General features: G+C 60.1%; 2 protein-coding genes and 1 long non-coding RNA gene across 7 annotated transcripts; 2 read left to right on the top strand and 1 right to left on the bottom strand.

Annotated features, from left to right (window-relative positions):
* The first annotated feature begins 628 nt into the window (after positions 1–628).
* NTMT1 (N-terminal Xaa-Pro-Lys N-methyltransferase 1) lies at positions 629–11562 on the top strand. Of its 4 annotated transcripts, none has more exons than XM_058693848.1 (4): positions 629–731; positions 8821–9032; positions 9874–10126; positions 11170–11562. In XM_058693848.1, exons 2-4 carry the CDS (start codon positions 8871–8873, stop codon positions 11424–11426), a joined length of 672 nt encoding a protein of 223 aa, XP_058549831.1. In that variant the 5' UTR covers positions 629–731; positions 8821–8870; the 3' UTR covers positions 11427–11562. The 4 variants fall into 4 exon arrangements, with proteins under 4 accessions (XP_058549831.1, XP_058549829.1, XP_058549830.1 ...); XM_058693846.1 differs by lacking the exon at positions 629–731 and adding an exon at positions 2902–3069; XM_058693847.1 differs by lacking the exon at positions 629–731 and adding an exon at positions 3242–3544.
* A 704-nt stretch (positions 11563–12266) lies between these two features.
* ASB6 (ankyrin repeat and SOCS box containing 6) lies at positions 12267–18243 on the bottom strand. 2 transcript variants are annotated; one of them, XM_058693844.1, is made up of 6 exons: positions 17988–18243; positions 16370–16551; positions 15202–15308; positions 14987–15095; positions 13868–13954; positions 12267–13760 (listed from the first exon to the last, which is right to left on the bottom strand). In XM_058693844.1, the coding sequence occupies exons 1-6, from the start codon at positions 18098–18100 to the stop codon at positions 13093–13095; spliced, it is 1266 nt and encodes a 421-aa protein (XP_058549827.1). In that variant the 5' UTR covers positions 18101–18243; the 3' UTR covers positions 12267–13092. The 2 variants fall into 2 exon arrangements, with proteins under 2 accessions (XP_058549827.1, XP_058549828.1); XM_058693845.1 differs by lacking the exon at positions 14987–15095 and having other exon boundaries at positions 13656–13760.
* A 116-nt stretch (positions 18244–18359) lies between these two features.
* On the top strand, positions 18360–21701 carry LOC131491219 (uncharacterized). Its single transcript, XR_009251362.1, has 2 exons — positions 18360–20074; positions 20516–21701. It is a non-coding gene; the product is annotated as an uncharacterized LOC131491219 (long non-coding RNA).
* The last annotated feature ends 2270 nt before the right edge of the window (positions 21702–23971 follow it).

Here is a 23971-nt window from a genome sequence, read left to right as displayed (position 1 = left end):
CAGCACACGGGAGTGCTGCTGTCCTGTTCACGCTGTTAGCGCTCCGCGGGGAATTAGGAAACCTGGAACCCGCTTGAAAGGAGAGACCCTCCCAGCAGTTGCGCGGTCCTGCTGGGGCCCCAGGGCCCCTTGGGTGGAGAGCTTGCTGAAAATGCGGATGTCCCCAGGTTCTAACTCAGTAGGTCTGGGGTGGGGCCAAGACACCTATTTTTAACAAACTTCCCCTTTGGGAGACAGAGCTCCACGCCTGCCCCCAGCATCTTGACGCTGGGTTGGGGGGGGGGGGGAGATCTTGGAGCCTGGTTCCTCCCTATCACACCCCACCCCCAGATTATTGTCAGCTCTGAGCTGGCTCCTGCTATCACACTCACCCTAGTGGGGCTTCTGGGTGAGTCCTGAGGAGGTCCCTTGAGTTTGGAGCCCCCTAACTGGTGGGTTGGTCCTTGAGAGAGCCCATCTTCCCGGCCTGGTCCATCTGCTGGACCCTCCCTGCTCTCCCTCCAGGCCTCCCTCCTGGGCCTCTTCAGGGTCATTGTGATCCGCCCCTCACCCAAGGCCATGTGAGGAGGGGTGGTCTCTCAGGCCTGGAGACAGAGGGTGGGGCTTTGTGCCCAGAAAGCCAAAGCTGCCCGCACAAGGGGGTGGTGGGACTCCTAACCAGGGCAGCCGGGCCCAAGCCAGTGGTGGAAACGCCAGGGTTCTGCTATCCTCTCTGGATTTGGGAGGCCCAGGTGGGTCAAGTTTGGGCTGGGTAGGTCTGGAAGCCCAGCTTCCACTGGAAGGCTGGGCAGTAAGAAGGCAGTGGGCTTGGAAACCAAGAGAACTGATTTCCAGTCCAGGCCCTGCTTCTAGCTGTCCTTTCTCAGGGCTGCTAGGACCCCATCCGTGACTCTTGGCTGGGAGGAGGCAGGGGAGAAGCTTGCGTTGTGAAATTGGACTGGGGGAGAAGGATGGTTCGGCCCAGCAATTTCACTGGCATGGTATAATTTGACAATTTTACAAGTCGGCCTGGAGGAAGTATCATAGCCGATGTATTTCCATTTTCTTTTTTTTTTTTTTTTAAATTTTTTTTTCAACGTTTTTTATTTATTTTTGGGACAGAGAGAGACAGAGCATGAACGGGGGAGGGGCAGAGAGAGAGGGAGACACAGAATCGGAAACAGGCTCCAGGCTCCGAGCCATCGGCCCAGAGCCTGACGCGGGGCTCGAACTCACGGACCGCGAGATCGTGACCTGGCTGAAGTCGGACGCTCAACCGACTGCGCCACCCAGGCGCCCCCGATGTATTTCCATTTTCTGCAAATACTCTTCAACCAGGGATGGAAGGGTGTACCTCCCTGGGAAGTTGGAATATTGAGTGGGGAAGGTGAACATTTTTTTTTTTTAAAGTTTATTTATCTTAAGAGAAAGCATGAGCAGGGGAGGGGCAGAGAGAATGGAGAGAGCACGAATCCCAAGCATACTCCACACCAGCGCAGAGCCCAATGCGGGGCCCGAACGCATGAACTATGAGATCATGACCTGAGCCAAAGTCAGATGCTTAACGGACTGAGCCACCCAGGCACCCCAGGAAGGTGAATCTTTTTATATCTATTCCCTGGAAAGGTGAACATTTTTTACGTTTATTCTAAGAGTGCATGAATTTTTAAAAAAAATGGATGAGGAACACCAGACTAACTACATGATTTCTTTTTTTTTTTTTTCAATGTTTACTTATTTTTGAAAGACAGAGCATGAGCGGGGAGGGGCAGAAAGAGAGGGAGACACAGAATCTGCAGCAGGTTCCTGGCTCTGAGCGGTCAGCACAGAGCCTGACGCGGGGCTCGAACTCATGAACTATGAGATCATGACCTGATGAAGTTGGATGCTCCACCGACTGAGCCATCCAAAAAAAAGGTAGGGGTGGATTTTTAGGCACCCCTGGAAAAGCTGGGCTCAGAGCTGCCCCCAAAGGAAGAATCCACATCCAGCAATTGAGATTGTTCAGGATTTATCCTCTTCCCTTAGAGACCACGGAAAATGAAGCTTGGGAGAGGGGCCCAGGCCAGGGGAACCAAGTCTGATTTGGAGTACTCTGGAAAGAATGCCAAATAATATATATACATAAACAGATTTGGGGGACTCAGCTGCAGCCTGTCCCCCTCCCCAGCTTTCATGTCATTAGAGCAAACACACCTGAAGTATTTCCTGTGTGCAAAGCCCAGAGGAAGGCACCTAAGACCAGGACATCAGTCTAGGAAAAATGAACTTATGATAAATACTGTCTATTTACTGACAGCACACTGCAGGCACAGGGCTGAAGGCTCCACCGGCAATATCCTACAAATTTAACACTCAGAGCATTGGGAAGTGAGTAAGCACGCCAGTCTGGAAGAAGAGGTCTCCTTGGAGAGGGTCACAAGGCCTACCACGTGCAAACCCATCATATTTCCATCAAGATTGCTTTCAGGTATCCCTCCAGAATTTCTACACATGGGAGGAACCTATGGGAGGGCAGGCTTTTTGGAATGGAAACTTCAAGGATCTGTTCTGCTTAATTGAGGTAGCATCCCCTTGGCGCCATCAAGGGTTGTTTTTCTTCTTCTTTTCTTTTTTTCTTTCTCTCTCTCTTTCTTGGCTCTGCATATTATTTTAAGGTGCAAATTGTTATGGGTACGATTTGGGGAATGAGGCTCCTCCCCTCTTTCTCCCCAGTGGAAAACCCACAGAACGCTCGTTTTTAAGAGTCCAGCCTTCAGCCTCCAAACGAACCGGTGCACGTGCTGGAGGCCGGAGGGGCTCGGCGGCGCCCAGGCTCTTTTAAGCCTGAGAGGTGCTTCCAGGAACCAGAAAGCCGACCGGGGCGGGGCAAACCGGCCGTGGGGCGGAGCTAGTCGCGGCCCCGCCCCCGGGCGCCCGGAAGTGACGTGTGCGGACAAAGGCAGCGCGCGCCGCGAGGTGTCGCGTCTGGCCGTGGTCTGACGGAGCTGGTGGTGGGCTTGTGGGGGGTTCGCCGCCGCCGCCGCCGCCCTCCCTTCGGCTTCCTGTTCCTCGTCCTCTTCTCCCGGGTCCCGGGAGCCCCCACCCGGGGTGAGTAGCGCGAGGAGGAGCGGCGGCCGGCGGGGAAGAGGTGGCCCCGGCCGCCAACTGCCTCGGCGCCCTGAGGTCCCGGCTCGTCACGTGACCCGGCGCGAGCTGCCGGGGCCCCACGTGCGCGTCCCGGGGAGGTCGGACAAGGGGGCCGCTGGGGGCTGGTGGAAGGGGAAGGCCGGGGCACCCCGAGCCTGCACGGGGCAGCCCCTCCCCCGACGCCCTTCCGGGGTCGCAGCTAGTCCCTTTCCCTGCCTGAGCCTCAGTTTCCCCTGGAGAAGCGGGGATAAGGAGAGCAGGCACTCGGAGAGTCGGTGTCAGGGTTCAGTAAAATGCTCAGGTCAGAGCCGGGCACAGAGCAGTGCCCGCTGCATGGGAGTTGCTATCTTATTTCACCTTGGATCCAGCCCCAGTTACGGTCGACACAGGTGCCGCTCAGAAGAGAGCTCGCCAGCCAAGAGCCCTTGGAGCCAAGGTCAGCCTGTTTGCGGAGGGGCTGCCAGATCGAACGAAAGGCCCGGGCTCTGCTGCCCATCAGCGCGGCGGGTTGTCTCTGGGACCGAGACAACTGGTGTCAGAGGCCCTGACGGTGGGGTGGGGCAGGATTGCAGACGGTCTGGACGTATAGAATCATTGCCCTGGTGGGGCCTTGACTGTGGTAAGACGTCTGGGTTCCCTCCGTGTGCTCTTCCTGGTTTCCTGTGTGCAGGGAAGGCACATCACTCCCTTAGTGGAATGGTTTTCTAGCGGTAGACGGAGGGGGGGGGGGAGCCGGGGGGAGGGTTGGAACGCTTTGGTGGCGACCAGAAGCTACAGAGTCACAGAGATAGCGTCCCACTCCCCTCTCCTGCAGGTCTGCAGAGCTGTTTGTCCCGAATCCACCACCCAGCATAACAGTAATAATGCCTTAGATGTGTCCAACGCCCTACAGTTTATAGGGCATTTCAGGGTATTTATCTCGTTTGATCTCTGGGATTGCCAGTGAGAATTGATGAGAATCTCATTTGGCAGAAATAATGCGTGCCTGGCACTCTATGGGTCACTTGATGCTTTTATACCCACCTTTAATCATCCCAGCCTTCCTGTGACGTCAGCATTGCTGTTCCTGTTTTATAGATAAAGAAGTGTGCTTAACCGAGGTGAAGTGTCTTATGTGAGCTTACACAACACAGCCAGTGAGAAGCAAAGCTAGGATTCAGACCTGGTGTATTTGACTCCACCAGAGACTTGGGTTTTTTGGTTGTTTTTTTAAAATTTTTTAAAATGGTTTTGAATTTATTTTTGAGACAGAGATAGAGAGACGGTGAGACAGCACAAGTGGGGGAGGGGCAGAGAGAGAGGGAGACACGGAATCCGAAGCAGGCTCCGGGCTCCGAGCTGTCCGCGCAGAACCCGATGCGGGGCTCGAACTCACGAGCCGGGAGATCGTGACCTGAGCCGAAGTCGGACGCTCAACCGACTGAGCCACCCGGGCGCCCCAGAGCCTTAGTTTGTTTTTAAATCTCTCTGCACTGCTCCTCCCCCCCCTTTTTTTTTTTGGTCTTCTTTCTCCTTCCTTTGCTTTCTTTATCATAGAGCACCTTGCCATTCCCTTATGTCCAGCTGCTGTCACCGATCCAGGGAGAGCAGGCCCTGTCCAGCAGGCTGCAAGAGGGAGGAGGTAACTCCAGGCAGACTCCTGCCTCCTGTGGCCTCCAGGCTTTTGCAGAGAGGGTGTGATGCCTCCACAGAGCACTGACCGGCACGGCTCGGACACCATTCTTTTCCAGGGATCCTGGGAGAAGCGGTAGCTGGGGCGACTGCCCACCTGTCACCCTAAACACCTTGGAGGGAAAGAGAAGGTGACAGAGCCCACTATGAGCAAAGGGCCTCTCTTCCTCTTCCGGCTCGCCTGGCGTGCGCACAGAGCCAGACTGCCCTTTCCCTAGCCCTGGAGCCCTGCAGCCCCTCACCCCCGCCGGGCAGAGTATAGGGGGACTTCCTGCCATTTGACTGACGACTGTTCCCTCTGGCTCCTAGGGACCTCCTGCCCACTCCAGTCGGGACGCTGGGAGACAAAGTGTAGACAGGGCCCCATGGAGTCACGTTTACTAATGAATCAGCTGTTGGAACAAATGTCAAAATTATGCTTGCCATGTCTCAGCCCAGACGTCCCTCCCCTGGCCTGTTCCTAGAAGCTGCCTGTAAGTGGAGTTCTGGTAAATTAGATTATTCAGAGGACCTTGACATTTAAAGAGACCATGTTGGAAGGCTTTCGGTAAAGCAAAAACTCACGTTGTTGGTAATGGCCTTCAGTGTTCCCAGTTTGGAACGGTTGGATTTCTGTAGGGTTTTCTGAAAAGTGGAAAATGACTGTGGCCACACAAGGCTCATTCTTTGGGTCGTTCAGCAACCAACTAGCAAACAGCCACCTTTTATCAGGTGCTGCGTAAGGGGGTGTGAGGTCATGTCCCTGCCTCCAGGAAGCTTACCTCCTGGGAGGAAAGGCAGACACCGCCAGGGTCGGGTCGGGCCCCACATTTATTCTGGTCAGCTGGCGGGAGTGAACTTTCTGTCGAAGGCCTGTGTGCTGCGTGTGGTTCGAGAGCGATACGGGGGTCGATCTCAGGGTGTCGCGGGTGTTCTCCAAGGAGCTCCCGGGCCAGTGGGGAGACAGCTGCGAGGGCGAAACCAGCGGTTTGCCAAGACTGGTGGGGGTGGCTGGTGGGGAAGGGTCGGCGTTGCCAGGCCCCCGTGTGAGCGCTGCGTGGGGGCGCCGCTGGCCGATGCCGTCCTTCCTGGGTGGTGGTGGCTGTGGGCCCCCAAACCCAGCTCCTTGGTGACGTTCAGGCTAGTGGCCCGCCCGGGGCCCGCAGTGACGCCCACTCTACCACAGCTGGCGTTCCTGGGTGTCGGGAGGTCTCTGCGTTCCTTTGCTTACCGTGTATCTCAGGGTCGCAGCGAGAGTTCATTCTTGCCGGGCCACGTGCCGCTGTCTCTTTCTGGGTGGGACGTGGTGGCGAGCCAGCGTGGAGAGACGCCGTATTTAGAACCAGGGTCCCTCCAGCCTGCTCCCCCGGAGGGCTCTTCGATGGACACGGTGGTTGGAACTTGTCTTCACTGTGGTCCCAGACCCTCGTACCTGAACAGTGGAGCTGGAACATCAGCCTGAGAGCTGATTGGAGGATCTGAGGGGGGTTGGAGGACTCTCCCTGCGCCGCAGAAGGACTCGAGAGGGTGGACACGGTGACAGTCACAGATCTGAGAACTGGACCCGCTAGGGCACGTGGAAGCTGTCGGTTCTCTTCTGGTTCCTCAGAGGGCCGGCGTGTGGCCTCGTCTGTGGGGGACGTCCGAGTCTGGGAAGGAGCCAGGGGGGTGGGGAGGAGGGCCCTCCCCTGGTGGCCCCGCTGGCTGGCTGGGTTGCCCGGAAAGGGCTCACCGAGGCATCACCGAGGAGCAGTCCTGAGTTGTTGGGCAGAGGTGAGCCTGCTGCTTCTGGAAGATTCCTGGTCTCGTAGGACAAGTTCAGAGTACAGTTGTGCATCGGGGGCTAGGCTCGTAATGAACGTGGCTGGTGAAAATGCTTCAGCTTTTCTCGTGTTCTGTTCCCCGTCCTTCTCTTGTGGTCTCTAAATTCTGATCCGAGGGCTGCGTGCCCGTCCTCGGGGGGGGCACTTTCCTGCTTCCAGTCTGATTACTTGTCTCGGAACCCTTAAGTAGTTCTCCATCCCGGGGGTTTTCTCTTGTTTTCGAGCACTCTCCCCGGGTTCCACACGAGGCTTTCCTCAGTTGCCCTGTGTTCCAGGAGTCAGCGACTTAGCGGCCACCCAGTGGGGTGATGTAAAGGTGGCGGGTCGGGGGGCTTCACCCCTGCGCTAAGGGACTCGTGTGGGCTTGGTGCCGGGGACACAGTGGTGAAAAGGTGCGGTCACGCCTCCGGAGCTTCCATCCGGGCGGAGGCAACAGTGTAATCGCAGATACAAGTACGTTCTGGAGGCAGCAAGCGGACTGGATCAGGGGGCTGGAGGAAGCCTCCTTGGCGGGGCTGGTCAGGGAGGGCCTCTGAGCACGTGACACTCAGGCTGAGAGCCTGTGCCGAGGATGAGCTGCCCACGGGGGAGGAGCGTGGCCTCTTGACCCGGGGTGAGGCGGGGTGATCGTGGTGCCGGGCTCACGGTCGGTCGTGACGATCCAGTGGCCGATGGGAAGCGCCCGCGTGCGGAGCATGCACTGTGGCCCCCGCCCCTGTCTGGTCTCACTTCTGTGCTGCCGCCCCTTGGCCCGGCTCCTGCTGGTCCCCGTGTGCCCGTGGTCCCGCCGCAGCTCCCGGCCCAGCCGCCCACCTGGGGCGCTTCAGAAACCCTCGGCTGGTTGATTTCCCATTACCAACGGGCTAGACCCACGGCCCCCACCTGTCCTCGGGGGGCCCCCCTGCAATCCAGGCCCAGTCTGCCTGTCTGAGCCCCCCTCCCATGACACCCTCTTCCTCTGTCTGCGTTCCTGCCGCCCAGGCCGTCTCTGCCTCTGCCTGTGCCCTCCCCGGCCGCCTAGCATTCCTGGTCTTTGAGGGCCGAGCTCGGGTTGCCAACCCGGCCGCCCCCCACCCATCTGCCCCTCTCTGAGTTCCCAAAGCACTTGTGGCTCAGCAAGCGGCCTGTTTCTGCCTTGTGTTCCGCTTGCTTCTGTCTCCCGCTGGACCGGAAGCTCTCTGAGGGTCGGGCTTTATCTCAGAGCAACCAGACCAGCACTTGCAAGTATGTGGTGAGCTGGCGGAAGCGTGCCCGCGCCTCCCGGCGGAGGTGTGACCCTTCTGTCCCTCCCTGGCCTGAGTGGCCGGCCCCGCCCCCCGGCCCCGGCTCTTGCTGTGTAGCTGCCCCTCCCCTGTTCTCCCGACACCCTCTTGTCCTGTCTGCTTTCACTCTTGCCCGGATTCCACACAGCTGCCAACACAGCCTTCCAGAACACGTCCGCCTGCTTAACCTAGAGTAGCTCAGGCTCACTGCTCTTTAGGGAGGAGTCTAATGTCATGTCCCCCCGGACCCTGTGTTTCCAGTCGCGACGGCTCTCCGTGCGCCGTTCGCACCTCTCCCCCTGGAGCAGGCTTGCCCGTTGGCTCAGTGAGCTCTTCCTCACCTTTCCTTTCAGCTGATGTGTTGTCATCCCTGGGGATTCCTTCTTTGACTCCCCGGGGCAGTGCCTCCCCTGGGGTGGGCCGCGCCCGCACCTTGTGTTTGTCTGCGGCCCCGCTCGGTTGCCATTGTGTGCGGGGGGCGGTTTCCGTGGGGCTGTCTCCTCAGTTCCCAGCACAGCGCCTGGCACAGGGTCCGGCTCATGGTTAACAAAGGACCGGCCCCCACAGCGAGCTTCATTCTGTGCTCCGCAGAGAGAGGGAGGGAGGTGTGTGGACTCCCCCAGGCCCTCCCGGGACCAGCCGGGACGTCCACCGTGGAAGGCTGGGGTTCCTTGCTTTGCTTTCCTCAAGTGTAGATTGGGGTTCTCTATAGCCGAGGGTGAGAAGCCGTCGGGTCAGGTGTCACGTGCAGTAAGGGAAGGACTCGCAGCCCAGGACTCTGGGTCTCCTCCTCGGGTACAAAGGGGACTTTGCAAAATGACTTGAATACAAGAGGCAAGGCCCTGTCATCCAACGCCTATACGCGGTTTTGGGGACACTGGACATTTCCCTGCAGCAGGCAGGGTTGTGTGACCGTTGAAGCGTGGAGGTGAGACTGGGGCTCTCTGCCTAGTTGACTTGCTCTTTTTCTTGTTCAGGAGGCACTGCCGCTGAGTTTGGTGCCTGAGCTGAGTCGGTTGGTGACAGCATGACGAGTGAGGTGATCGAAGATGAGAAACAGTTCTATTCGAAGGCTAAGACGTACTGGAAGGAAGTCCCACCCACCGTGGACGGCATGCTCGGGGGGTACGGCCACATCTCCAGCATCGACATCAGCAGCTCCCGGAAGTTCCTGCAGAGGTTTTTGAGGGTAGGCAGGTCTGGTGTGCTCTCCAGGAGCAGAGGATGTGGCCCTGGCGGCCCCACCTGGTTTGCACGGGGCGCCACCTCTTACGCGTACCCCGCAAGGCCTCTGGTTAGCTGTGGGCGTCGGTGACCCAGGCCTCAAAGGCTGGGGCGGGGGTGGCGCGTGGACCGGGGCCTCTGTCTCGAGGCTGCCAGACGGGCGCTGGCCGCCGTGCCGGGGCTCCCGGACACCAGAACGGAGTCTCCCCTTAACTGTTCGGTTCTGCCGAGGCCGAGTCCTTTGCTGTCTTGCCGAGTTTGCGGGCCCCTGGGCCATGATGTTGGCTGTTCTGCTGAAGGCAGGCTCCCAGCTCCTCACCCCCTCGCCCGCTCTGCCCTCCTCTGTGCCAGGCTGGCATCTCCCTGGCCCTCCCCCTCCTCCTCCTCCTCCCTCCCCCCCCCCGTGAGCGTCAGAGGCCGCGCGCTCCCCATGCCACTTGCTGTTCCCCCGCCCACGTTCCATCTTTCCAGGTCTGTGAAAACGGGTGAGGATCCCTGACCGCCCTTTCATTCTCTTGCTGCTTGGGTTCTTTTCACGTTCCGTTGTTTTAACGGGGTCTTGGGAGTAAGAGGGATTAAACGCACCCATTCAGGTTGGCGCTCAGCTTAGAAACGTGTGGCCCGGGACGAGAATGTGCCGCGCTCCTACCCACTGACGACCCCACGCCCGCCAGCCCCCAGCCTGTGCCCGGTCCTCCGATTTGAGTAACTCTGGGAGCTCGGGAGGAACCGCCCCCTCACGGGGACAGGGTCCCGCTGGCTTTCCGAGCCGTCCTCACGGAGTCTGTGCCTTCCCTGCTTCTCAGGAAGGCCCAAACAAGACGGGGACCTCCTGTGCCTTGGACTGCGGAGCCGGCATAGGCCGGATCACCAAGCGGCTGCTCCTGCCGCTCTTTGGAGTGGTGGATATGGTGGACGTGACCGAAGACTTTCTGATTAAAGCCAAGACCTACCTGGGGGAGGAGGGCAAGAGGGTGAGGAACTACTTCTGCTGCGGCCTCCAGGACTTCAGCCCCGAGCCTAACTCCTACGACGTCATCTGGATCCAGTGGGTGATAGGTGAGCTTCTCGCGGCCCTCCACCTCCCACACACCTCCCGCGGCAGAGGTGGCCCCCCCCCACCCCCAGGCCTTGGGGGCCCCTGCATTAGGCGGGGCGGCGGGGATTTCTCCCGTCCTCCCTGGGTCCGCCAGGACCGTGGGAAACATTCCCTGCAAGTACCCTTTCCGTGTCGTGTCAGTACCTGTTATAGGACCCATTTGGGGGCAGTTTTGTGTTGAAAAAATGTAAATGAGCAAGAGCTTAGCTGCCTTGAAGAAAGTGGAAATGAGCTTTTGTAAGTCTTCTTAAGTTTATTTTGAGAGAGCACGTACACGCGTGCAGGGGAAGGGCAGAGAGAGAATCCCGAGCTGTCGGCGCAGAGCCTGATGCGGGGCTTGAGCTCACGAATCGCTGAGACCATGATCTGAGCCAAAATCCAGTCGGGCCGCTTAGCTGACTGAGCCACCCAGGCACCCCAGTGTTTAGTAAGAGGAAGCACGGAAGCCGTGGCTGTCCCTGCTGCTCAGAGAGCGAGCCGCGCCCTGCCGCCCCCTCCCGCACCCACTTAGCCCAACGGCACACCCCGCGTGCTCTTCCCGGGCTGCTGACCCGGCCGCAGGCCACCGTACCAGCAGCTGGCCACCCGTTCCGCGGTGGACTCCAGACCTGCCAGGGACACACTGGGCCCGGCCCTGTATTTTGGGCTTCTAAAAAGCCTGTCTGGAGTTTTAAGGGCAGGGAAGGGAAGGAACTCCGGTGTGCTCCCGCAATCCAGGCCTGACGTGGGTGGATGGAGCGTGGGGTCGGGCAGGGCCCAGAAGTCGCCCAGTGAGGGTGAGATCCCAGCTGCATGCTTTGTGACTGCCCTGGGTGGGTGACTTCTGAGCCGGTTTTCTCTTACGTCACCTGGGGGTAGGTAAACGTCTCGGGGCTGCCAAGAGCCAGGGAGGCGGTGTTCACACAGAGGGCGAGCTCAGTGAGTCGGGAAGCTGAAGGGAACGGCCAGTGGCAGGTACACGCTTGTGCCGCTCCCTAGTGACCCCAGCCTCTGCGGTCCCCAGGTCACCTGACTGATCAGCACCTGGCCGAGTTCCTGCGGCGCTGCAAGCAGGGCCTGCGCCCCAACGGCATCATTGTCATCAAAGACAACATGGCCCAGGAGGGCGTGATCCTGGATGACGTGGACAGCAGCGTGTGCCGGGGCCTCGAGGTGGTCCACAGGATCATCCGCAGCGCGGGCCTCAGCCTGCTAGCCCAGGAGCGCCAGGAGAACCTTCCCGACGAGATCTATCACGTGTACAGCTTAGCCCTGAGATGAGCAGGCACCGGCAGGAGTAAGGGACCAGCGCCGCGCAGGGTGGGGGGCTGGCAGTGGGGCAAGACCCGGAGGCTCCATGACAATGGCTCGGGGACGCGGAGCAAGACCTCGAAATACACCTGTCTGCCGCCGCTCACTGGACTCTTTTTCAGAAGGCCTGACGGGGACCCAGCGGGGAAGGGTGTGGCCCACACGGAGCAGAGAGGCTGGAGCCCGGCTCTGCTGCCCTGGCAGGCAGGGACCGCGGTGCAGACCCGTGTGACTCCAGGGCCCCTGGCGAGTCCCTGGATGTCCCTTACCACCACCTGGCCTTCCGGCCCCAGGCCTGGGTGCCCTAAGAGAACTCTTGGCTGTTGAGGACTTTCTCCCGGGGGGGGGGGGGGGGGGGGGCCAGGCAGCAGAGCCGCAGCTGGCCGTCTGTACCCTCCCTGCCTGAGCCTTTGCGGTGCCTCCTGCAGCCGCTGGGCCGTTCACGTTCTAAGTTCTGTTTGGCGATTGAGCCCTGGTGTCCCTAACATGAGCGTCACAACAGCATACGGCAAGGGGAGTCCGTAGCCTCACTCTGGGCTGTGCCTCGCGGCTTCTCGGTGGACGTTCGCCAAAGTCACAAAATAAAAGGGTGAATCCCGTATTGGAAAGGTCCTAGCCGGTCTGGGGCGGAGGTCGTCTTTACGGGGCAGCAGTGTCGTGCTACCTGAAAACCGTGCCCCCCCCCCACGTGCTGCCGTCCCTTCGTGCTGCCCACACAGTGGCTGCAGTGGGAGCCTTGATCCTAGACTGGGGAGGGGCGCCGAGGGGCCGGAACGTTACACAAGGATCTTGAGAGCCAAGAACAAAGTCTCACGTTAGCGTGAATCATTTACTTGCCTCAGCTTCCTTCCTAGGCAGTGACACAATTCAGTGACCCACGCGACTCGCATTGGGCTTGCTGGGGGCTCAGCGTGTACAGCAGCACAGTCAGCCGTCAGCACTGGTGGCTTTCTTCGCCAGACGGACCCCGCGCAACATGGAGACATCTTGGAAAGGGCTGTCCCTGATCATGCAGGATTACTTTGTAGCAGAAGGCACGGTCCCCCTAGATCCCAGGTTTGGCACAGAGCTGCCACCAGAGCCCGGTCCGGGGCCGTTGGGTGACCTGGCCCCAGAGCTGCCAGAGGCATCAGGGCTCGGCTCGCTCTTCTCCTTAGTCCGCCAGAAGCACTTCTGTGGGTGATGTAATCTCACGGAGGAGAGGGGAGAAGGGTGGTCTAGGCCGTGCCGTGCCCTGACGGGCCCACGTGCTTCCTCGCATCCGCTGGGCCCCACGCAGGACAGACCAGCCTCCTGCGGCTCTCAGCGGGACCCGGCCTCACAGCTACCCTGCCCGGTGCTCCCCTCAAATTAACAGAGTGTATGCTTGTCCCAAATCTAAACCCTGTCCCTTTTCCCAGTGTGGTTGAGACTTGGGGGGCGGTCCCCCTGGAAGACCGAGCCTTTTCCCACTGGAATGACTAGCTGCCAGGACCCACCTGGTTTTCTTGGTACTCAGTACGGATGAAGTCTCGTCTCCCAACCCATACCTTCTGACAGAAGGCCCGAAGGTTCTCCCCAAGGCTGCCACAGGTACCGAAATCCGCCAGCGGGCTGAGCTGCCCAGACGCCGCCGCCGCCTTCAGTCGGGGAGCGATCAGATGTCCTCCTCCGTGGTACCGCTGTGCTCACTAAGGAGGTACCACTTGAGCCTGTCGGGCAGAGGCAGGGCTTTGACCTTCACATCCACAGGCCAGGGCTGAAGGTAGAGGCGGATGTAAACGCGACACAGGTGCTTGAGGGACGGGGGATAGCTCTCCAGCTGCCTCAAGGAGAAGTGAAGGGCCTGGATCTTCTCTGCCAGGCTGCCCACGGGGTGGATATCGAAGTTTTCGGGCAGCTGGAGTTTCTGGGAATTAGTCACCATGAGATCCAGGACGGTCTCGGCTTTGCGCAGGAGGTCCACGTGGCTCTCGTCTTCCGCGCAGCCCGGGTGCGAACAGAGCCTCTCGAAGATGATGTGGAAGCCAGACCAGCAGGACGCGCCGTGGAGGGAACAGTTATAGGCCGCTCCGGACTCCAGCAGGAAGCGCAGGAGAGGGAAATGCAGTTTGAAGCTCTTAAGGCAGATGTGGGTGAGGGACTCGTGGGCCGGGCACTCGCTGGGGTCGGCCCCGTGGGCCAGCAGCAGCTTCGTGACTTGGAAGCAGAAGCGGCTGATCATCTGGGCCTCGTCCTTGTCCCCTCCCACCGTCTCCCCGAGCAGGAAGATGATGCAGGTGAACACGGTGTCCCCGTCCTTGGTGGTGGCCTTGACGTCTGCCCCTGCAAGGGCCGGTCAAGAAAACAAGGTGGGAGAAGATCTCAAACCCCTGCAAAGTGACGCTTAACGTTTCACAGTGAGAGGACAGGGAACTGCGGACGCGCCTCACCTCCTTCCAGTAAGAGCCGGATGTTCTCGGTGTTGTAGATCTGCACCCCGTCACTGCTGGCCAATGCGTGCAGCAGCGCGGTCTTTCCTACAGAGAAAGAGAATGAGGAGGAGTCTGGGCCAGGAAGCCAAGGTCAGGGCAACCCCTGAGGTGCAGGGAAAACGGATCAGAAAATGAACTTTGTTTTCTGTTTCGTTTTAGATTTTTTTAATGTCTATTCGTTTTTGAGAGAGAGCGACAGAGAGAGAGAGCGTGAGCAGGGGGAGGGGCAGAGAGAGAAGGAGACACAGAATCCGAAGCAGGCTCCAGGCCCCGAGCCGTCAGCACAGAACCTGGTGCGGGGCTCGAACCCACGAACCGTGAGATCGTGACCTGAGCCGAAGTCGGATACTTAACTGACTGAGCCACGCAGGCGCCCCTAAGTTTATTCATTTTGAGAGAGAGAGAGAGAAAATGTGTGTGTGAGCAGGGGAGGGGCAGGGAGAGAATCCCAAGCAGGCCCTGTGCTGTCCGCAAGGAGCCCTACTCAGGACTCAATCCCACAAACCTGAGATCGTGACCTGAGCTGAAATCAAGAGTCGGGTGCCCGGCTGAGCCGCCCAGGCACCCCATCCAAAGATCTTATTTTTTAAGTAATCTCTGCACCTAACGTGGGGCTCGGACTCACAACCCCGAGATCAAGAGTTGCAGCCAGACACCCCCAGAAGGCCAGCTTCAGAAAGGACTGACCTCTCAGAGCCAGGGCTGAGGGTGACGGGTTTCTGGTCATTGTCTTTCCACCCGCACAAAACCAGGAACAGAATGGTTCCTGGACACTCAGACGCTGCCTGAGGCCTGGGCCGAGGCTTTCCCGGCAGAATCTGAGCGCGCGCGTGCCCCGCCTCCTCCCCCAGAGAGCCCTCAAGCGGCCGGCGCGGGGCCAAGGGCTGTGCCACTTCTCCTTCCCTAAAGCCCCTGTGGCGGGTCAGCAAGATGCACCCGTGCGTCCGCTGCGCTGCGTCATCGCACGAGCTGCGTCCAGCCCGCCCGCCCACCTGGCCGCTGTCCTGGGCTGCTGTGGGTGTCCCTCACGAGGCACCTGGCGCACGGCCGTCCCGCTTTCCCACCGGGGGCACCTACCGTGCTTGTCGGCCGCGTTGACGTCTGCCCCGAGGTCCAGGAGGCGCTGCAGGCAGGGCAGGCGCTCCGGCTCCTCGCTGGCCAGGTCCAAGGGGCTGCTCTCGTGGATCTGAGGCAAGAGAGCACAGTGGAGTTGGCCTGGGGGCCTGGGAGGTTGCTCGTGCCCCCTCCCCCCCCCAGTCCCTGCTTCAGAGCAGGCTGGGCCCCGCCCTTACCCGGTCCCTCCGGTTAATGTCGGCCCCGTGGCGCACCAGCAGCTCCACCATGTCGGGCTGGTTTCGCAGGACAGCGATGTGCAGGGCCGTGTAGTAGGTGACGGGGTCTGAAGGCACAGACACGGCCGATGTCAGTCCTGCCTATCGCCACCTCCTCGCGGGACCCCAGGACCTGGCCTCGGGCTCAGCCCCAGCACACCCGCCCCCTGGGGTGGCCCAGGGGCCCGGCACCACCAGGGGTCAGGGTCAGGACACGGCCGTCCTCATCAGACACTAGAGCGCAAGCTCTGCAGTCAGAGCTCGGTCAGGGTCCTGGCGCCATTCCAGCGGCGGGGGGGGAGGGGGGGGCAGCTAATCTGTCTGGGTTTTACTCTCCTCTTCTGTAAAACGGAACCATAAGACAGGGCGCCCCTTCTCGGGTGGCTGGGAGAAACACCCAGAGTGACAACTCCTCAACCCCAGTAGTGACAGCCACGTTCTCAAAGCCAGTGTCCGGGTAACTGACTTGGTAACAGCCCCCGCCCCTCAGCTCTTGGGCCGGCCCTCCGGGAGCCTAGGACCCTAGCGCCCTCTAAGCCTGTCATCAGATGTGGGGGAGGGGAGAAGGCACGCCTGGCCACAGCATGGGTCAGCTCAAAGACCCCCATCTGGTCCCAGGTCAGCCCTGAACGTCTCCTGGTTGACCCCGCCCTCCCGGCGAGCAAGCCAGAGAGGAAAACGGTTCCATCTCCACAGCCGGGGATGCTAGAAGCTAGAAGCCAACCCGATCCTGCCATGACTTACACCCAGTGTAGCTTCTGTGTTTGCCCCTTTCCCTCTGGCGTGAGCCAAAATGTGAGATGGCTCAGAACGAGCAGCAGAAATTGCTGTCCCCACGCTCTGGGCACGGTGCCACCAGCCGCGTTTTCACGATAACGGAAGCAGGGATTTCGCTGGGAGCCGGGAGAGTTTGCTGAATCAGTCACACGGCGGAAGCAGCAACAAACTCGCTCTTGGACCCGAGGTGGGAAGCAGGGGGACGGGCTGCCTCAGTGGTCCCCCGCGAAAGGAAGGAGGGAGGCAGCTCCCGAGAGGACAAGAAAAGCAGCGCCTGAAGACCTGGCCCACCCCAAAGCCCAGCCACACTCAAGCCACCTACCCGCCCCGGCCCCCCTGGGCTCCAGCTGACCTTCAAAGTTGAGGTTGGCCCCGTTGCGCAGGAGAACATCGGCCGCCCGGGTCAGCCCCAGCTCGGCCATCTTCAGCAGGGCGTTGCTCACACCTTCCTGGTAAAACGGGGAGTGGGCCTTTCTCTCCAGCAGCTCAGTGAGAACCAGGATCCGGCTCTCCTCACCGGCAACATAACTGGACCTGGGGCAGGAGAGGGGCGGACCGGGTGAGGGTGGGCACGGCTGTGGGACCCGCCTGCCCCGGGCTGGTGGGTGGTCTTCCCCCCCCGCCCACGGCAGGGCCTGGTTCTGCGGGAAAGGTTTGCGGTAGAGACAGAGCGAGCTGGATCTTTTAACCCCAGCCGGCCCCTCGGGTTTGCTGAGAAAGAACTGGGGTTTTCTCCAGCCTCCTCCCAAGGTGCCCAGAGAATCTGGTCCCTGGCTTGGGAACAAAGCCTCACACAGCCGTGCTGCTGCGACCACTCCTTCCCCGGGCACGGACCATCCCTGAGCTGCAGAAGTTGCCAGAGCAGCCCAGGCAACACCCCCGCAGCCAGGCCCTCCTTCCCCGCCCACACTCCCCAGAAGGTGGCCCTTCACACCCCAGCCCCAACGCCACCTGCCCGGCCAGCGCGGGCCTCCGAGACCCGCCGAGCCTTTCAAAGCGCAGGCCCGCGGACAGCTCCGTGAACCTGCACGCAGCTCTCTTTCCCTGGCCGCCACCTGCTCCTCTGAGTGAGGCTTCCCCTCCCCACCGGTGCTCCCCACTCCCTTAGCGTCATCCATCCGCCACCCTTCAGTCGTCGAGATCAAGGTTCCATCCTTACTGCCTGGGCAGGAATCCGTCTCGTTCCCCAGCCCCGGGGAGGGGGGAGCGCACCATGCATACAAAGCAAAAATTCTGGGACTACAAAAGCCGCCCCCCCCCCCAAACTTCCTTGGAGTTAAGGAAACACCTTACACTGTGTTTTCAGAACAAGTCTCAAAGTGAACAGAGCGGTGATGAAGAAAAGCCTGTGTTTCCACCCAAGTCCCTAGAGAGACGCATGATAACCGCTGTGTTTCAAATTCCAAAGGATCCCAGAAACACACACCGGCTTCCCCATTTCCTCTGCGCTCTTCTCTATTACACGGAATATGCAGACATCTGACTCGTGATCCTCAGTCTCTCTCCTCTGATGCAGAAGCACCAGGAAGGCTGGGGGTTTTGTTTAGCTCGCTGACGTATCCCTGAACGCCTCACTCTCTGACACCGTTCCCACAAGTTCACGGATACACCCGCTCCTGTCTACGTAAAATGCAAACTCATTTACAGACAGTTCAGGTTCGCACCGCTCTGGGGTAAAACCCGAGGCCCTCGGACTCCACCCTGCTCCCCTGCAACCGGCAGCAGGCCGACAGCGCACAGGGTGGGGCGCCGAGGCGGAGGCCCGGCCGCCACTCCACCCTGCAGGCCTCCCTCCGCCGGCCTCGAGCACCCTCCATCCTGCCGAGGGCAAGATTCGAGCCAGGTGCAGGAGCTCACGCTCGAAGCAACGCAACTTCATCTGCGGAGCGGGGCCGCAGCCGCCCCCGTCCCCGCCACACGTGCAGTGACAACCGAAGGGCGGCAGCGTCGGCGGCAAGGAAGCTAGTTACCCGTCCAGAGGCTCCTGCCGCTCAGGGTCCTGGATCCCCAGGGAGCCCAGAATCGCATCCACCAGCGGCTGGTACTCGAAGATGATCCTCCGGAAGCCGTGCAGGAACGGCATGGCGGCGGCCCCGGGCGCGGCAGGGCGGCCGCACCTTCCGCCGAGGCCCAGACGCCGACTGTGCGCGCTCCGGAGGCAGCGGGCTCGACCCGGCTTCTGCAGGTCCAGCCCCCGCGCCCCGCCGGCCGGCCCGCCTTCCACCGCGCTGCTCCGCGCCGGAAGTGACCCCCGCACTTCCGGTCCGCGGCGCCCAGGAAAGCGAGCGGCGGCGACAGCGCCCCCTGCGGGCTCGGAGGAACCGCGGCGCGACCCGGGGAGAGCGCCGGGGGTGTCCCGGACACCGGCCCCCGGGGGGTGGAGGGCGAGGACCTGCCGGCCAGCCTGATCGCCACCCACCGCGGGCCCGCCTCGGTCCGGCCCGGCCCGGCCCGGCCCGGCCCGGCCCTGCTCCGCCCTGCGATCCCGTCCGCGGCCGCTGGGCGCCGTCCGAGCTCCGCCCATAGGGCGCCCTGGCTGGCCGCTGCGCTAGCACCGGGCGGTGGAGGTGACTCGGACCCCGGGCGCCGCCCAGCCGCCCTGGACTCGGATCGGACCAGGGCTGCCTCCGGCTTGGCCTGGCTCTCGCCTCTCCCCAACGCTGAGTGGATGCCCACACGCCCCGACGGGTGGTGGGGACAATTCCTTATTCTCTGTCCCCAGGAGCTCCTGGCTCTTCAGGCTGCCATGCCAGCTCCTTCCAGCTTCCGCCTGGATGGCCTCAGTGACCTTTAATTTTCTAATCCGTTAAAGAGGGGATACTCGCACGCACCTGAGATTCTTGGATCAAGAACTCTGTTAATATCAGGGAAGTGGAATCTATCAGGAAGGAACCCAAACCTGGAGCCACTTAGGCATCTTCCTGTAAGGCCATACATGTGAACCTCCACAACCCCGAGTCGCATATTGGAGGCCTGATGTCTTCCTGATTCTGGAAAAGCCCTTTCTGAGGAGGTGTGCGGGTCCCGGCGCTGGCATGGTGCCTCGGCCTCCTGCCCCCACCGCGCGCCCTTGGAAATCCCTCCCATCTGGCACCTGCCAGAGGCAAGAGTTGTTGAGCGAAGGAGAGAAGGTCTAGAGAGGCGTTTGAAGACAATCCGATGTGCCTGTGATTTGTCTGTGTGCTCCCCTCCACCCCCTCCAAGAGCAGAACAGATTGACCCAGGAGACACAAAATCAAGCACTCTTGCTAGGTCGCTCCCTGGGGACCCAGCAGCGACTAGTAGGCGGCAGGGGCTGCACAGTTCATTGCTGGCTGTTACTGTTGCTAAGTTTACAAGGTGGTTGTGCAGATCAAGTGGAAAGCTGTCAAAATCCTCATCGGGCGCTCAAAACACCTTTTTGCCTCCACCATCATTGCCTAACAGGGCAAGAAAGAGGGGTGGGAGTGGGCAGCTTGGGCTTGGCAGAAGGGATGCAGACCACGGGGTCTGTGGCTCCCAGCACATGCCTGCCTTGGCCCTCACCCCAGAAAAGAAGCGTCGTCTTGAGTGACACTGGGAAATTTTGCTCACGTTGATACGGCGCTTTCTATCTCATAAAATCAGAAGATTGGGCGCCTGGGCCCAAATTCCCATCTGGCCACAATGAGCATCTGAATGGGGCACTTGCCCCCGTGTGCCTCGGTCCCCCCAAGGTGTTACCCTGGTGGGGGGAGGGATGTCTGCCTCTATTTTAAGGGTCCACAGCCTGCCTCTCGATTGATTCCAAGGTCCTGAATGGTGTAGCAGCCGACAGGCAACCCAGAGCCTCTGTAGCCCTTCCTATTTGATTCAAGGTCCCTTGCTCCGTGGCACAGGTCAGGGGCCTGAGGCACCCAGAGGGGCCTGACTTACCCCAGGGCACGTGGTGAGTAACCAGAGGAGGCGTGTTGAGATTGGGGTCCAGGGCAGACCGGGGGCGACCACCTCAGCTGAGGCCAGCTTCTGCCTGCCTCCACTGGTTTCCTAAGGCTGGCGTAGCAAAGCGTCACAAACTGGGCGGTCCCGGGAGCCAGAAGTCCGAAATCAAAGCGTCGGCAGGGACAGACTCCCTCCAAAGACTCTAAGGGAGAGTTCCTTTCTTGCCTCTGACAGCTTCTGGTGGCCCCCGGCTTTCCTTAGCTTATGGCCGCTTCACTCCAATTTTTGCCTACCTCTGTGTTCGAGTGGCCTTCCTCCCTATATCCGTGTCCCTGTCCAAGTGACCTTGTCCTTTCTGAACGACCCCAGCCCTTGGATTGAGGGCCCATCCTGATCTGGTATGAATTCATTTTAACTTGATTGCATTTGCCAGAGATAAACAAACCTCTACTTCCAAATAAGGTCCCAGTCAAAAGTACCAGAGGCCGGGGCTTGAACATGTCTCTTTGCAGGACCCAGTTGAGACCGCTCTGATGGGTGACCCCAGGCATGGCCCTTCTGGTCTCTGGGCCTCAGTTTCCTTACCTGTAACCTGAAGGCGCTTCAAGCTCTGACGGTCTTGGAGCCCACGAAGAGGTCCTTGTTGCCCGCTGAGGGGCTCTGCCGACAAGAAGACTGGGATTGTCCTGTGACCGGTAAAGTAACAACGAGTTAACTTTCGTGTCCTGAGCCCTTCTAATGTGCCAAGCTCTGTGCTAAATGCTTGACTCGCCAATCTCAACAAGTCCCATTAAGTGAATGATGGTATCTGCCTATTTTTCAAACGAGGAGACAGGTTCAGAGAGGTTTAGAGGCTCGCCCAATGTTGCACAGCTGGGTTGAGACTCCAACCCAGGTCTGGGGGCGGGGGTGCTCTTCCAAATATCTGGCCTTCTGCCTTGCGGCTCCTCTGGGTGTGGGCCTCAGAGGGTCTGCACAAGCAGGAGTAAGGAGCTGACCCCTGCTCTGTCACAGCCCCTGGGCATCACACTGTGGAGCCGCCCTGCCGCCTGCCTGTCGCCCAGGCCCCTATCTTTAGAAAGTTCCTTGACCCTTGCCCTCCCTCCTGTCAGCAAGGGCAACCTTGTTTTCTCCATCTGCCTCCCATTAAGGCCCTGTCACTCAGAGCCTCTGATTTTCAAGTGCTGAACCTTCTCTCTTCTTTCCTTGCCACTGCCCCTCGCTGCCCTGCCAGCCTAGCCACCTCCGGCCACCCAATTCCAGGATTCCTGGGCAGCCTGGGTGTCCTGGAGCCAGGCACTGAGTGCTCGGACTCTGGCTGATCTGTCCCTGCCCCAGGGAGCTTGGGAGTCCCTCTGACTGCGCAATGTGTAGAGAGGGATAGCCTTAATATACAAAGAACTGTTGAAAATCAACAACAAGCAGGCAAAAGCTCTAACAGAAAAATGGGCCGAGGACACACCCCGGTGAGTCACAAAGGATGAGAAACTGTTAACAGGCATGAAGGGAGAAGTCTAGCCTCTCCAGGTATCCAACGCCAACAGTGATAAGAGCTGCCCTATGGGATTTACCTCATATGAGACTCTGCCCCAGAGCGCTTCAACAAAGTGAGTCCGAGAATAGTAGGTACTGTACGATTCCCCCTTGGGAAAAAGTGCCATGTATATGTGTGCCCACGTATGCATGTGTACGGAGGCAGGGGTCATTGCCATGGCCCCACGGCAAGATGTCAGCGGTGATGGCTTCCGGGCGCTGGGATCTCGGGAAGTTTTTTCTTCTTTGTGTTTCTGTGTATTTCCTGCCTTTGTACCAATGAGTGTCTTTCTTGCCTGAGACTCGGGACGCCGAATCAGCCACAGGCAGCGAATCAGGCCCTGCACACTCCTCCCGTATCTCGGGTATCTATCCATGAACACCAGGGCCGGGCCCCGCGCTGTCCACAAAATCTTTCTCCTCCCAACGCTGTCAAGTGACATCCGCCCAGCACACAGGTCACCTGCCCCGGAGACCCCCCCGAGCCCCCTTCTTCTGGGCCCTCCCAGCCTGGAATTAGCACCTGATTCGTTTCCTTCCCCGCCCCCCCGCCCCCCCCCCCCCCCCCCCCCGTCCTCTGGGGCATCACAGGGCCCAGCGGGACAGTGAGGGATAAATTGTTAACAACGGCAGACTTTGGTTGAGTGCGTCGCTGTGTCCTGTGAATTGAATTAGAAGCCTGACGCGTGTGTGAGCTCATTGACCAGTCGTGACACCCCCGAAAGGAAGTGGTGGCAGGGTTCCTACCTCGTCGTAGCCTGAGGCTGAGAGACAGGGCGACTCACAGCCAGCGGGCCCAGCCGGGGCTCTTAAGACCCTGGCTCTTAACCTGTCCCAGCCCTCACGTGCCCACCCGTTCTCAGAAACGCTTACACGTGTGTGCACGTCACCAGTCACACTCACAAGACGTGCTCACACCCTGTCACACTCTCCCCAACATAGCCTCACACACCCACCCTCTCTCACACATACTTTCTCAGACACATCGTTGTCCACAACACACACACACACACGCACAGGGGCACCGAGGCACAGAGCTCCAGGGCTGGGCATATTTCCGAAGCTCGGTCATGGGCCCGCCTCACCGCCCCCCTCCCCGCCGCACACACACCAGGCTTCCTCCAGTCTGCTCTCCTCCCCTGGCCCGCCCCCCCCCGGCTCGCCCCCTCCCCTGTCCTCCTTCCCCGCCCCCACACCCTGACCCCACCCTGACGCCGGACCCTCAAGACCAGAACCTGCTTGGCCCTCTTTGGAAGGACAAGGCCTGGATTCTCCTCTCCCAGAGGCCCAATCCTCTGTGGGCGCAGGGGGAAACTGAGGGACCAGGAAGCCAGGAGGAGCAGGTGGTGGGATCTTGGCCAGGCTGGGGAAGACTTTCCTGTCCCCTCCCTCCCTCTGTTCTCCTAAGAAGCACCGAGGGGAACCCACCCCTGCTGACCAAGGGGGCAGCCTCCTCCCTGACATGGTCCCTCCCCCCCGCCCCCAGACACTACCAGGAGGTCCTGGTGTCTGGCTTTTCCAGATGAGGTGGGTCCTCAGGGCCTTATAAGCCCAGGCGGACAGGCTGTGAAGGTGCTCCGAGCCTGTCTTAGCTGTTCAAGCTGCCGTAGCAAAATACCGTAGACTGGGGGGCTTAAACAGCATTCATTCCTCCCGGTTCCGGAGGCTGGGGAGTCTAAGATCAAGGTGTCAGTAAGGTGGGCTTCATGTTGAGGCCTCACCTCTTGGCTCATGGGCGGCCACTCTCACTCTGTGCTCACTTCTTCCTGCGCGTGCAAAGAACGCATTCTGGCGACTCTTGTCCTCCCGGTAAGGGCGCTACTCCCATCCTGGGGTTCCACCCTCATGACCTCATCCAACCTAATTAGGTAATTACCTTCCAACGGCCCCACCTCCTAATACCATCAGCTCGGAGGTCAGGGCTTCAACATATGAACTTGGGGGGCACAAACGTTCAGTCCATACAGAGCCCTTCAGGCCCCCTCGCCCCAAGACAGGAAGGCTTCTGGGGCCCAGGCTCGGGCCTGGCCCTTTCCCAGCCTCACTGCCCCGTCTACACAAGACGACGGTGGTTTCGGGGCGCCTGGGGGCGGTCAGTCGGTTGAGCGTCCGACTACGGCTCAGGTTGTGATCTCAAAGTTCTGTGAGTTCGGGCCCTGCGTCAGGCTCTGTGCTGACAGTTCGTAGCCTGGAGCCTGGTTTGGATTCTGCGTCTCCCTCTCTCTCTGCCCGGTCCCCGCTCACACTCTGTCTCTCTCCCTCTCTTTCTCTCAAAAATGAATAAACATTAAAAAAAAAAAAACAAAAAAAAACAAGAAGAAAGAGCTGGTGGTCTCGAGGCTTGCCCACGTGTCCTCCCGCTCCAGAAGTCGGGGGGCTTACTGAGAGACACTCTTAGCTTCACGTGGGGGAACCATCCTGAGAAATAGTGCCCAGGCCTCTCCCTGGCAGATGCTCACCTCCTAAATGCTGGTCACCCTGCCTCCGCCTCTCCTGGCAAGCAGGTCCGCGTGGTCTTGGC

The sequence above is a fragment of the Neofelis nebulosa genome, chromosome 12, assembly GCF_028018385.1.
Source record: "Neofelis nebulosa isolate mNeoNeb1 chromosome 12, mNeoNeb1.pri, whole genome shotgun sequence".
Lineage (NCBI taxonomy): Eukaryota > Metazoa > Chordata > Mammalia > Carnivora > Felidae > Neofelis > Neofelis nebulosa.
The sequence above is the reverse complement of the archived record's forward strand: the minus strand, read 5'-3'. Positions and strand labels throughout refer to the sequence as shown.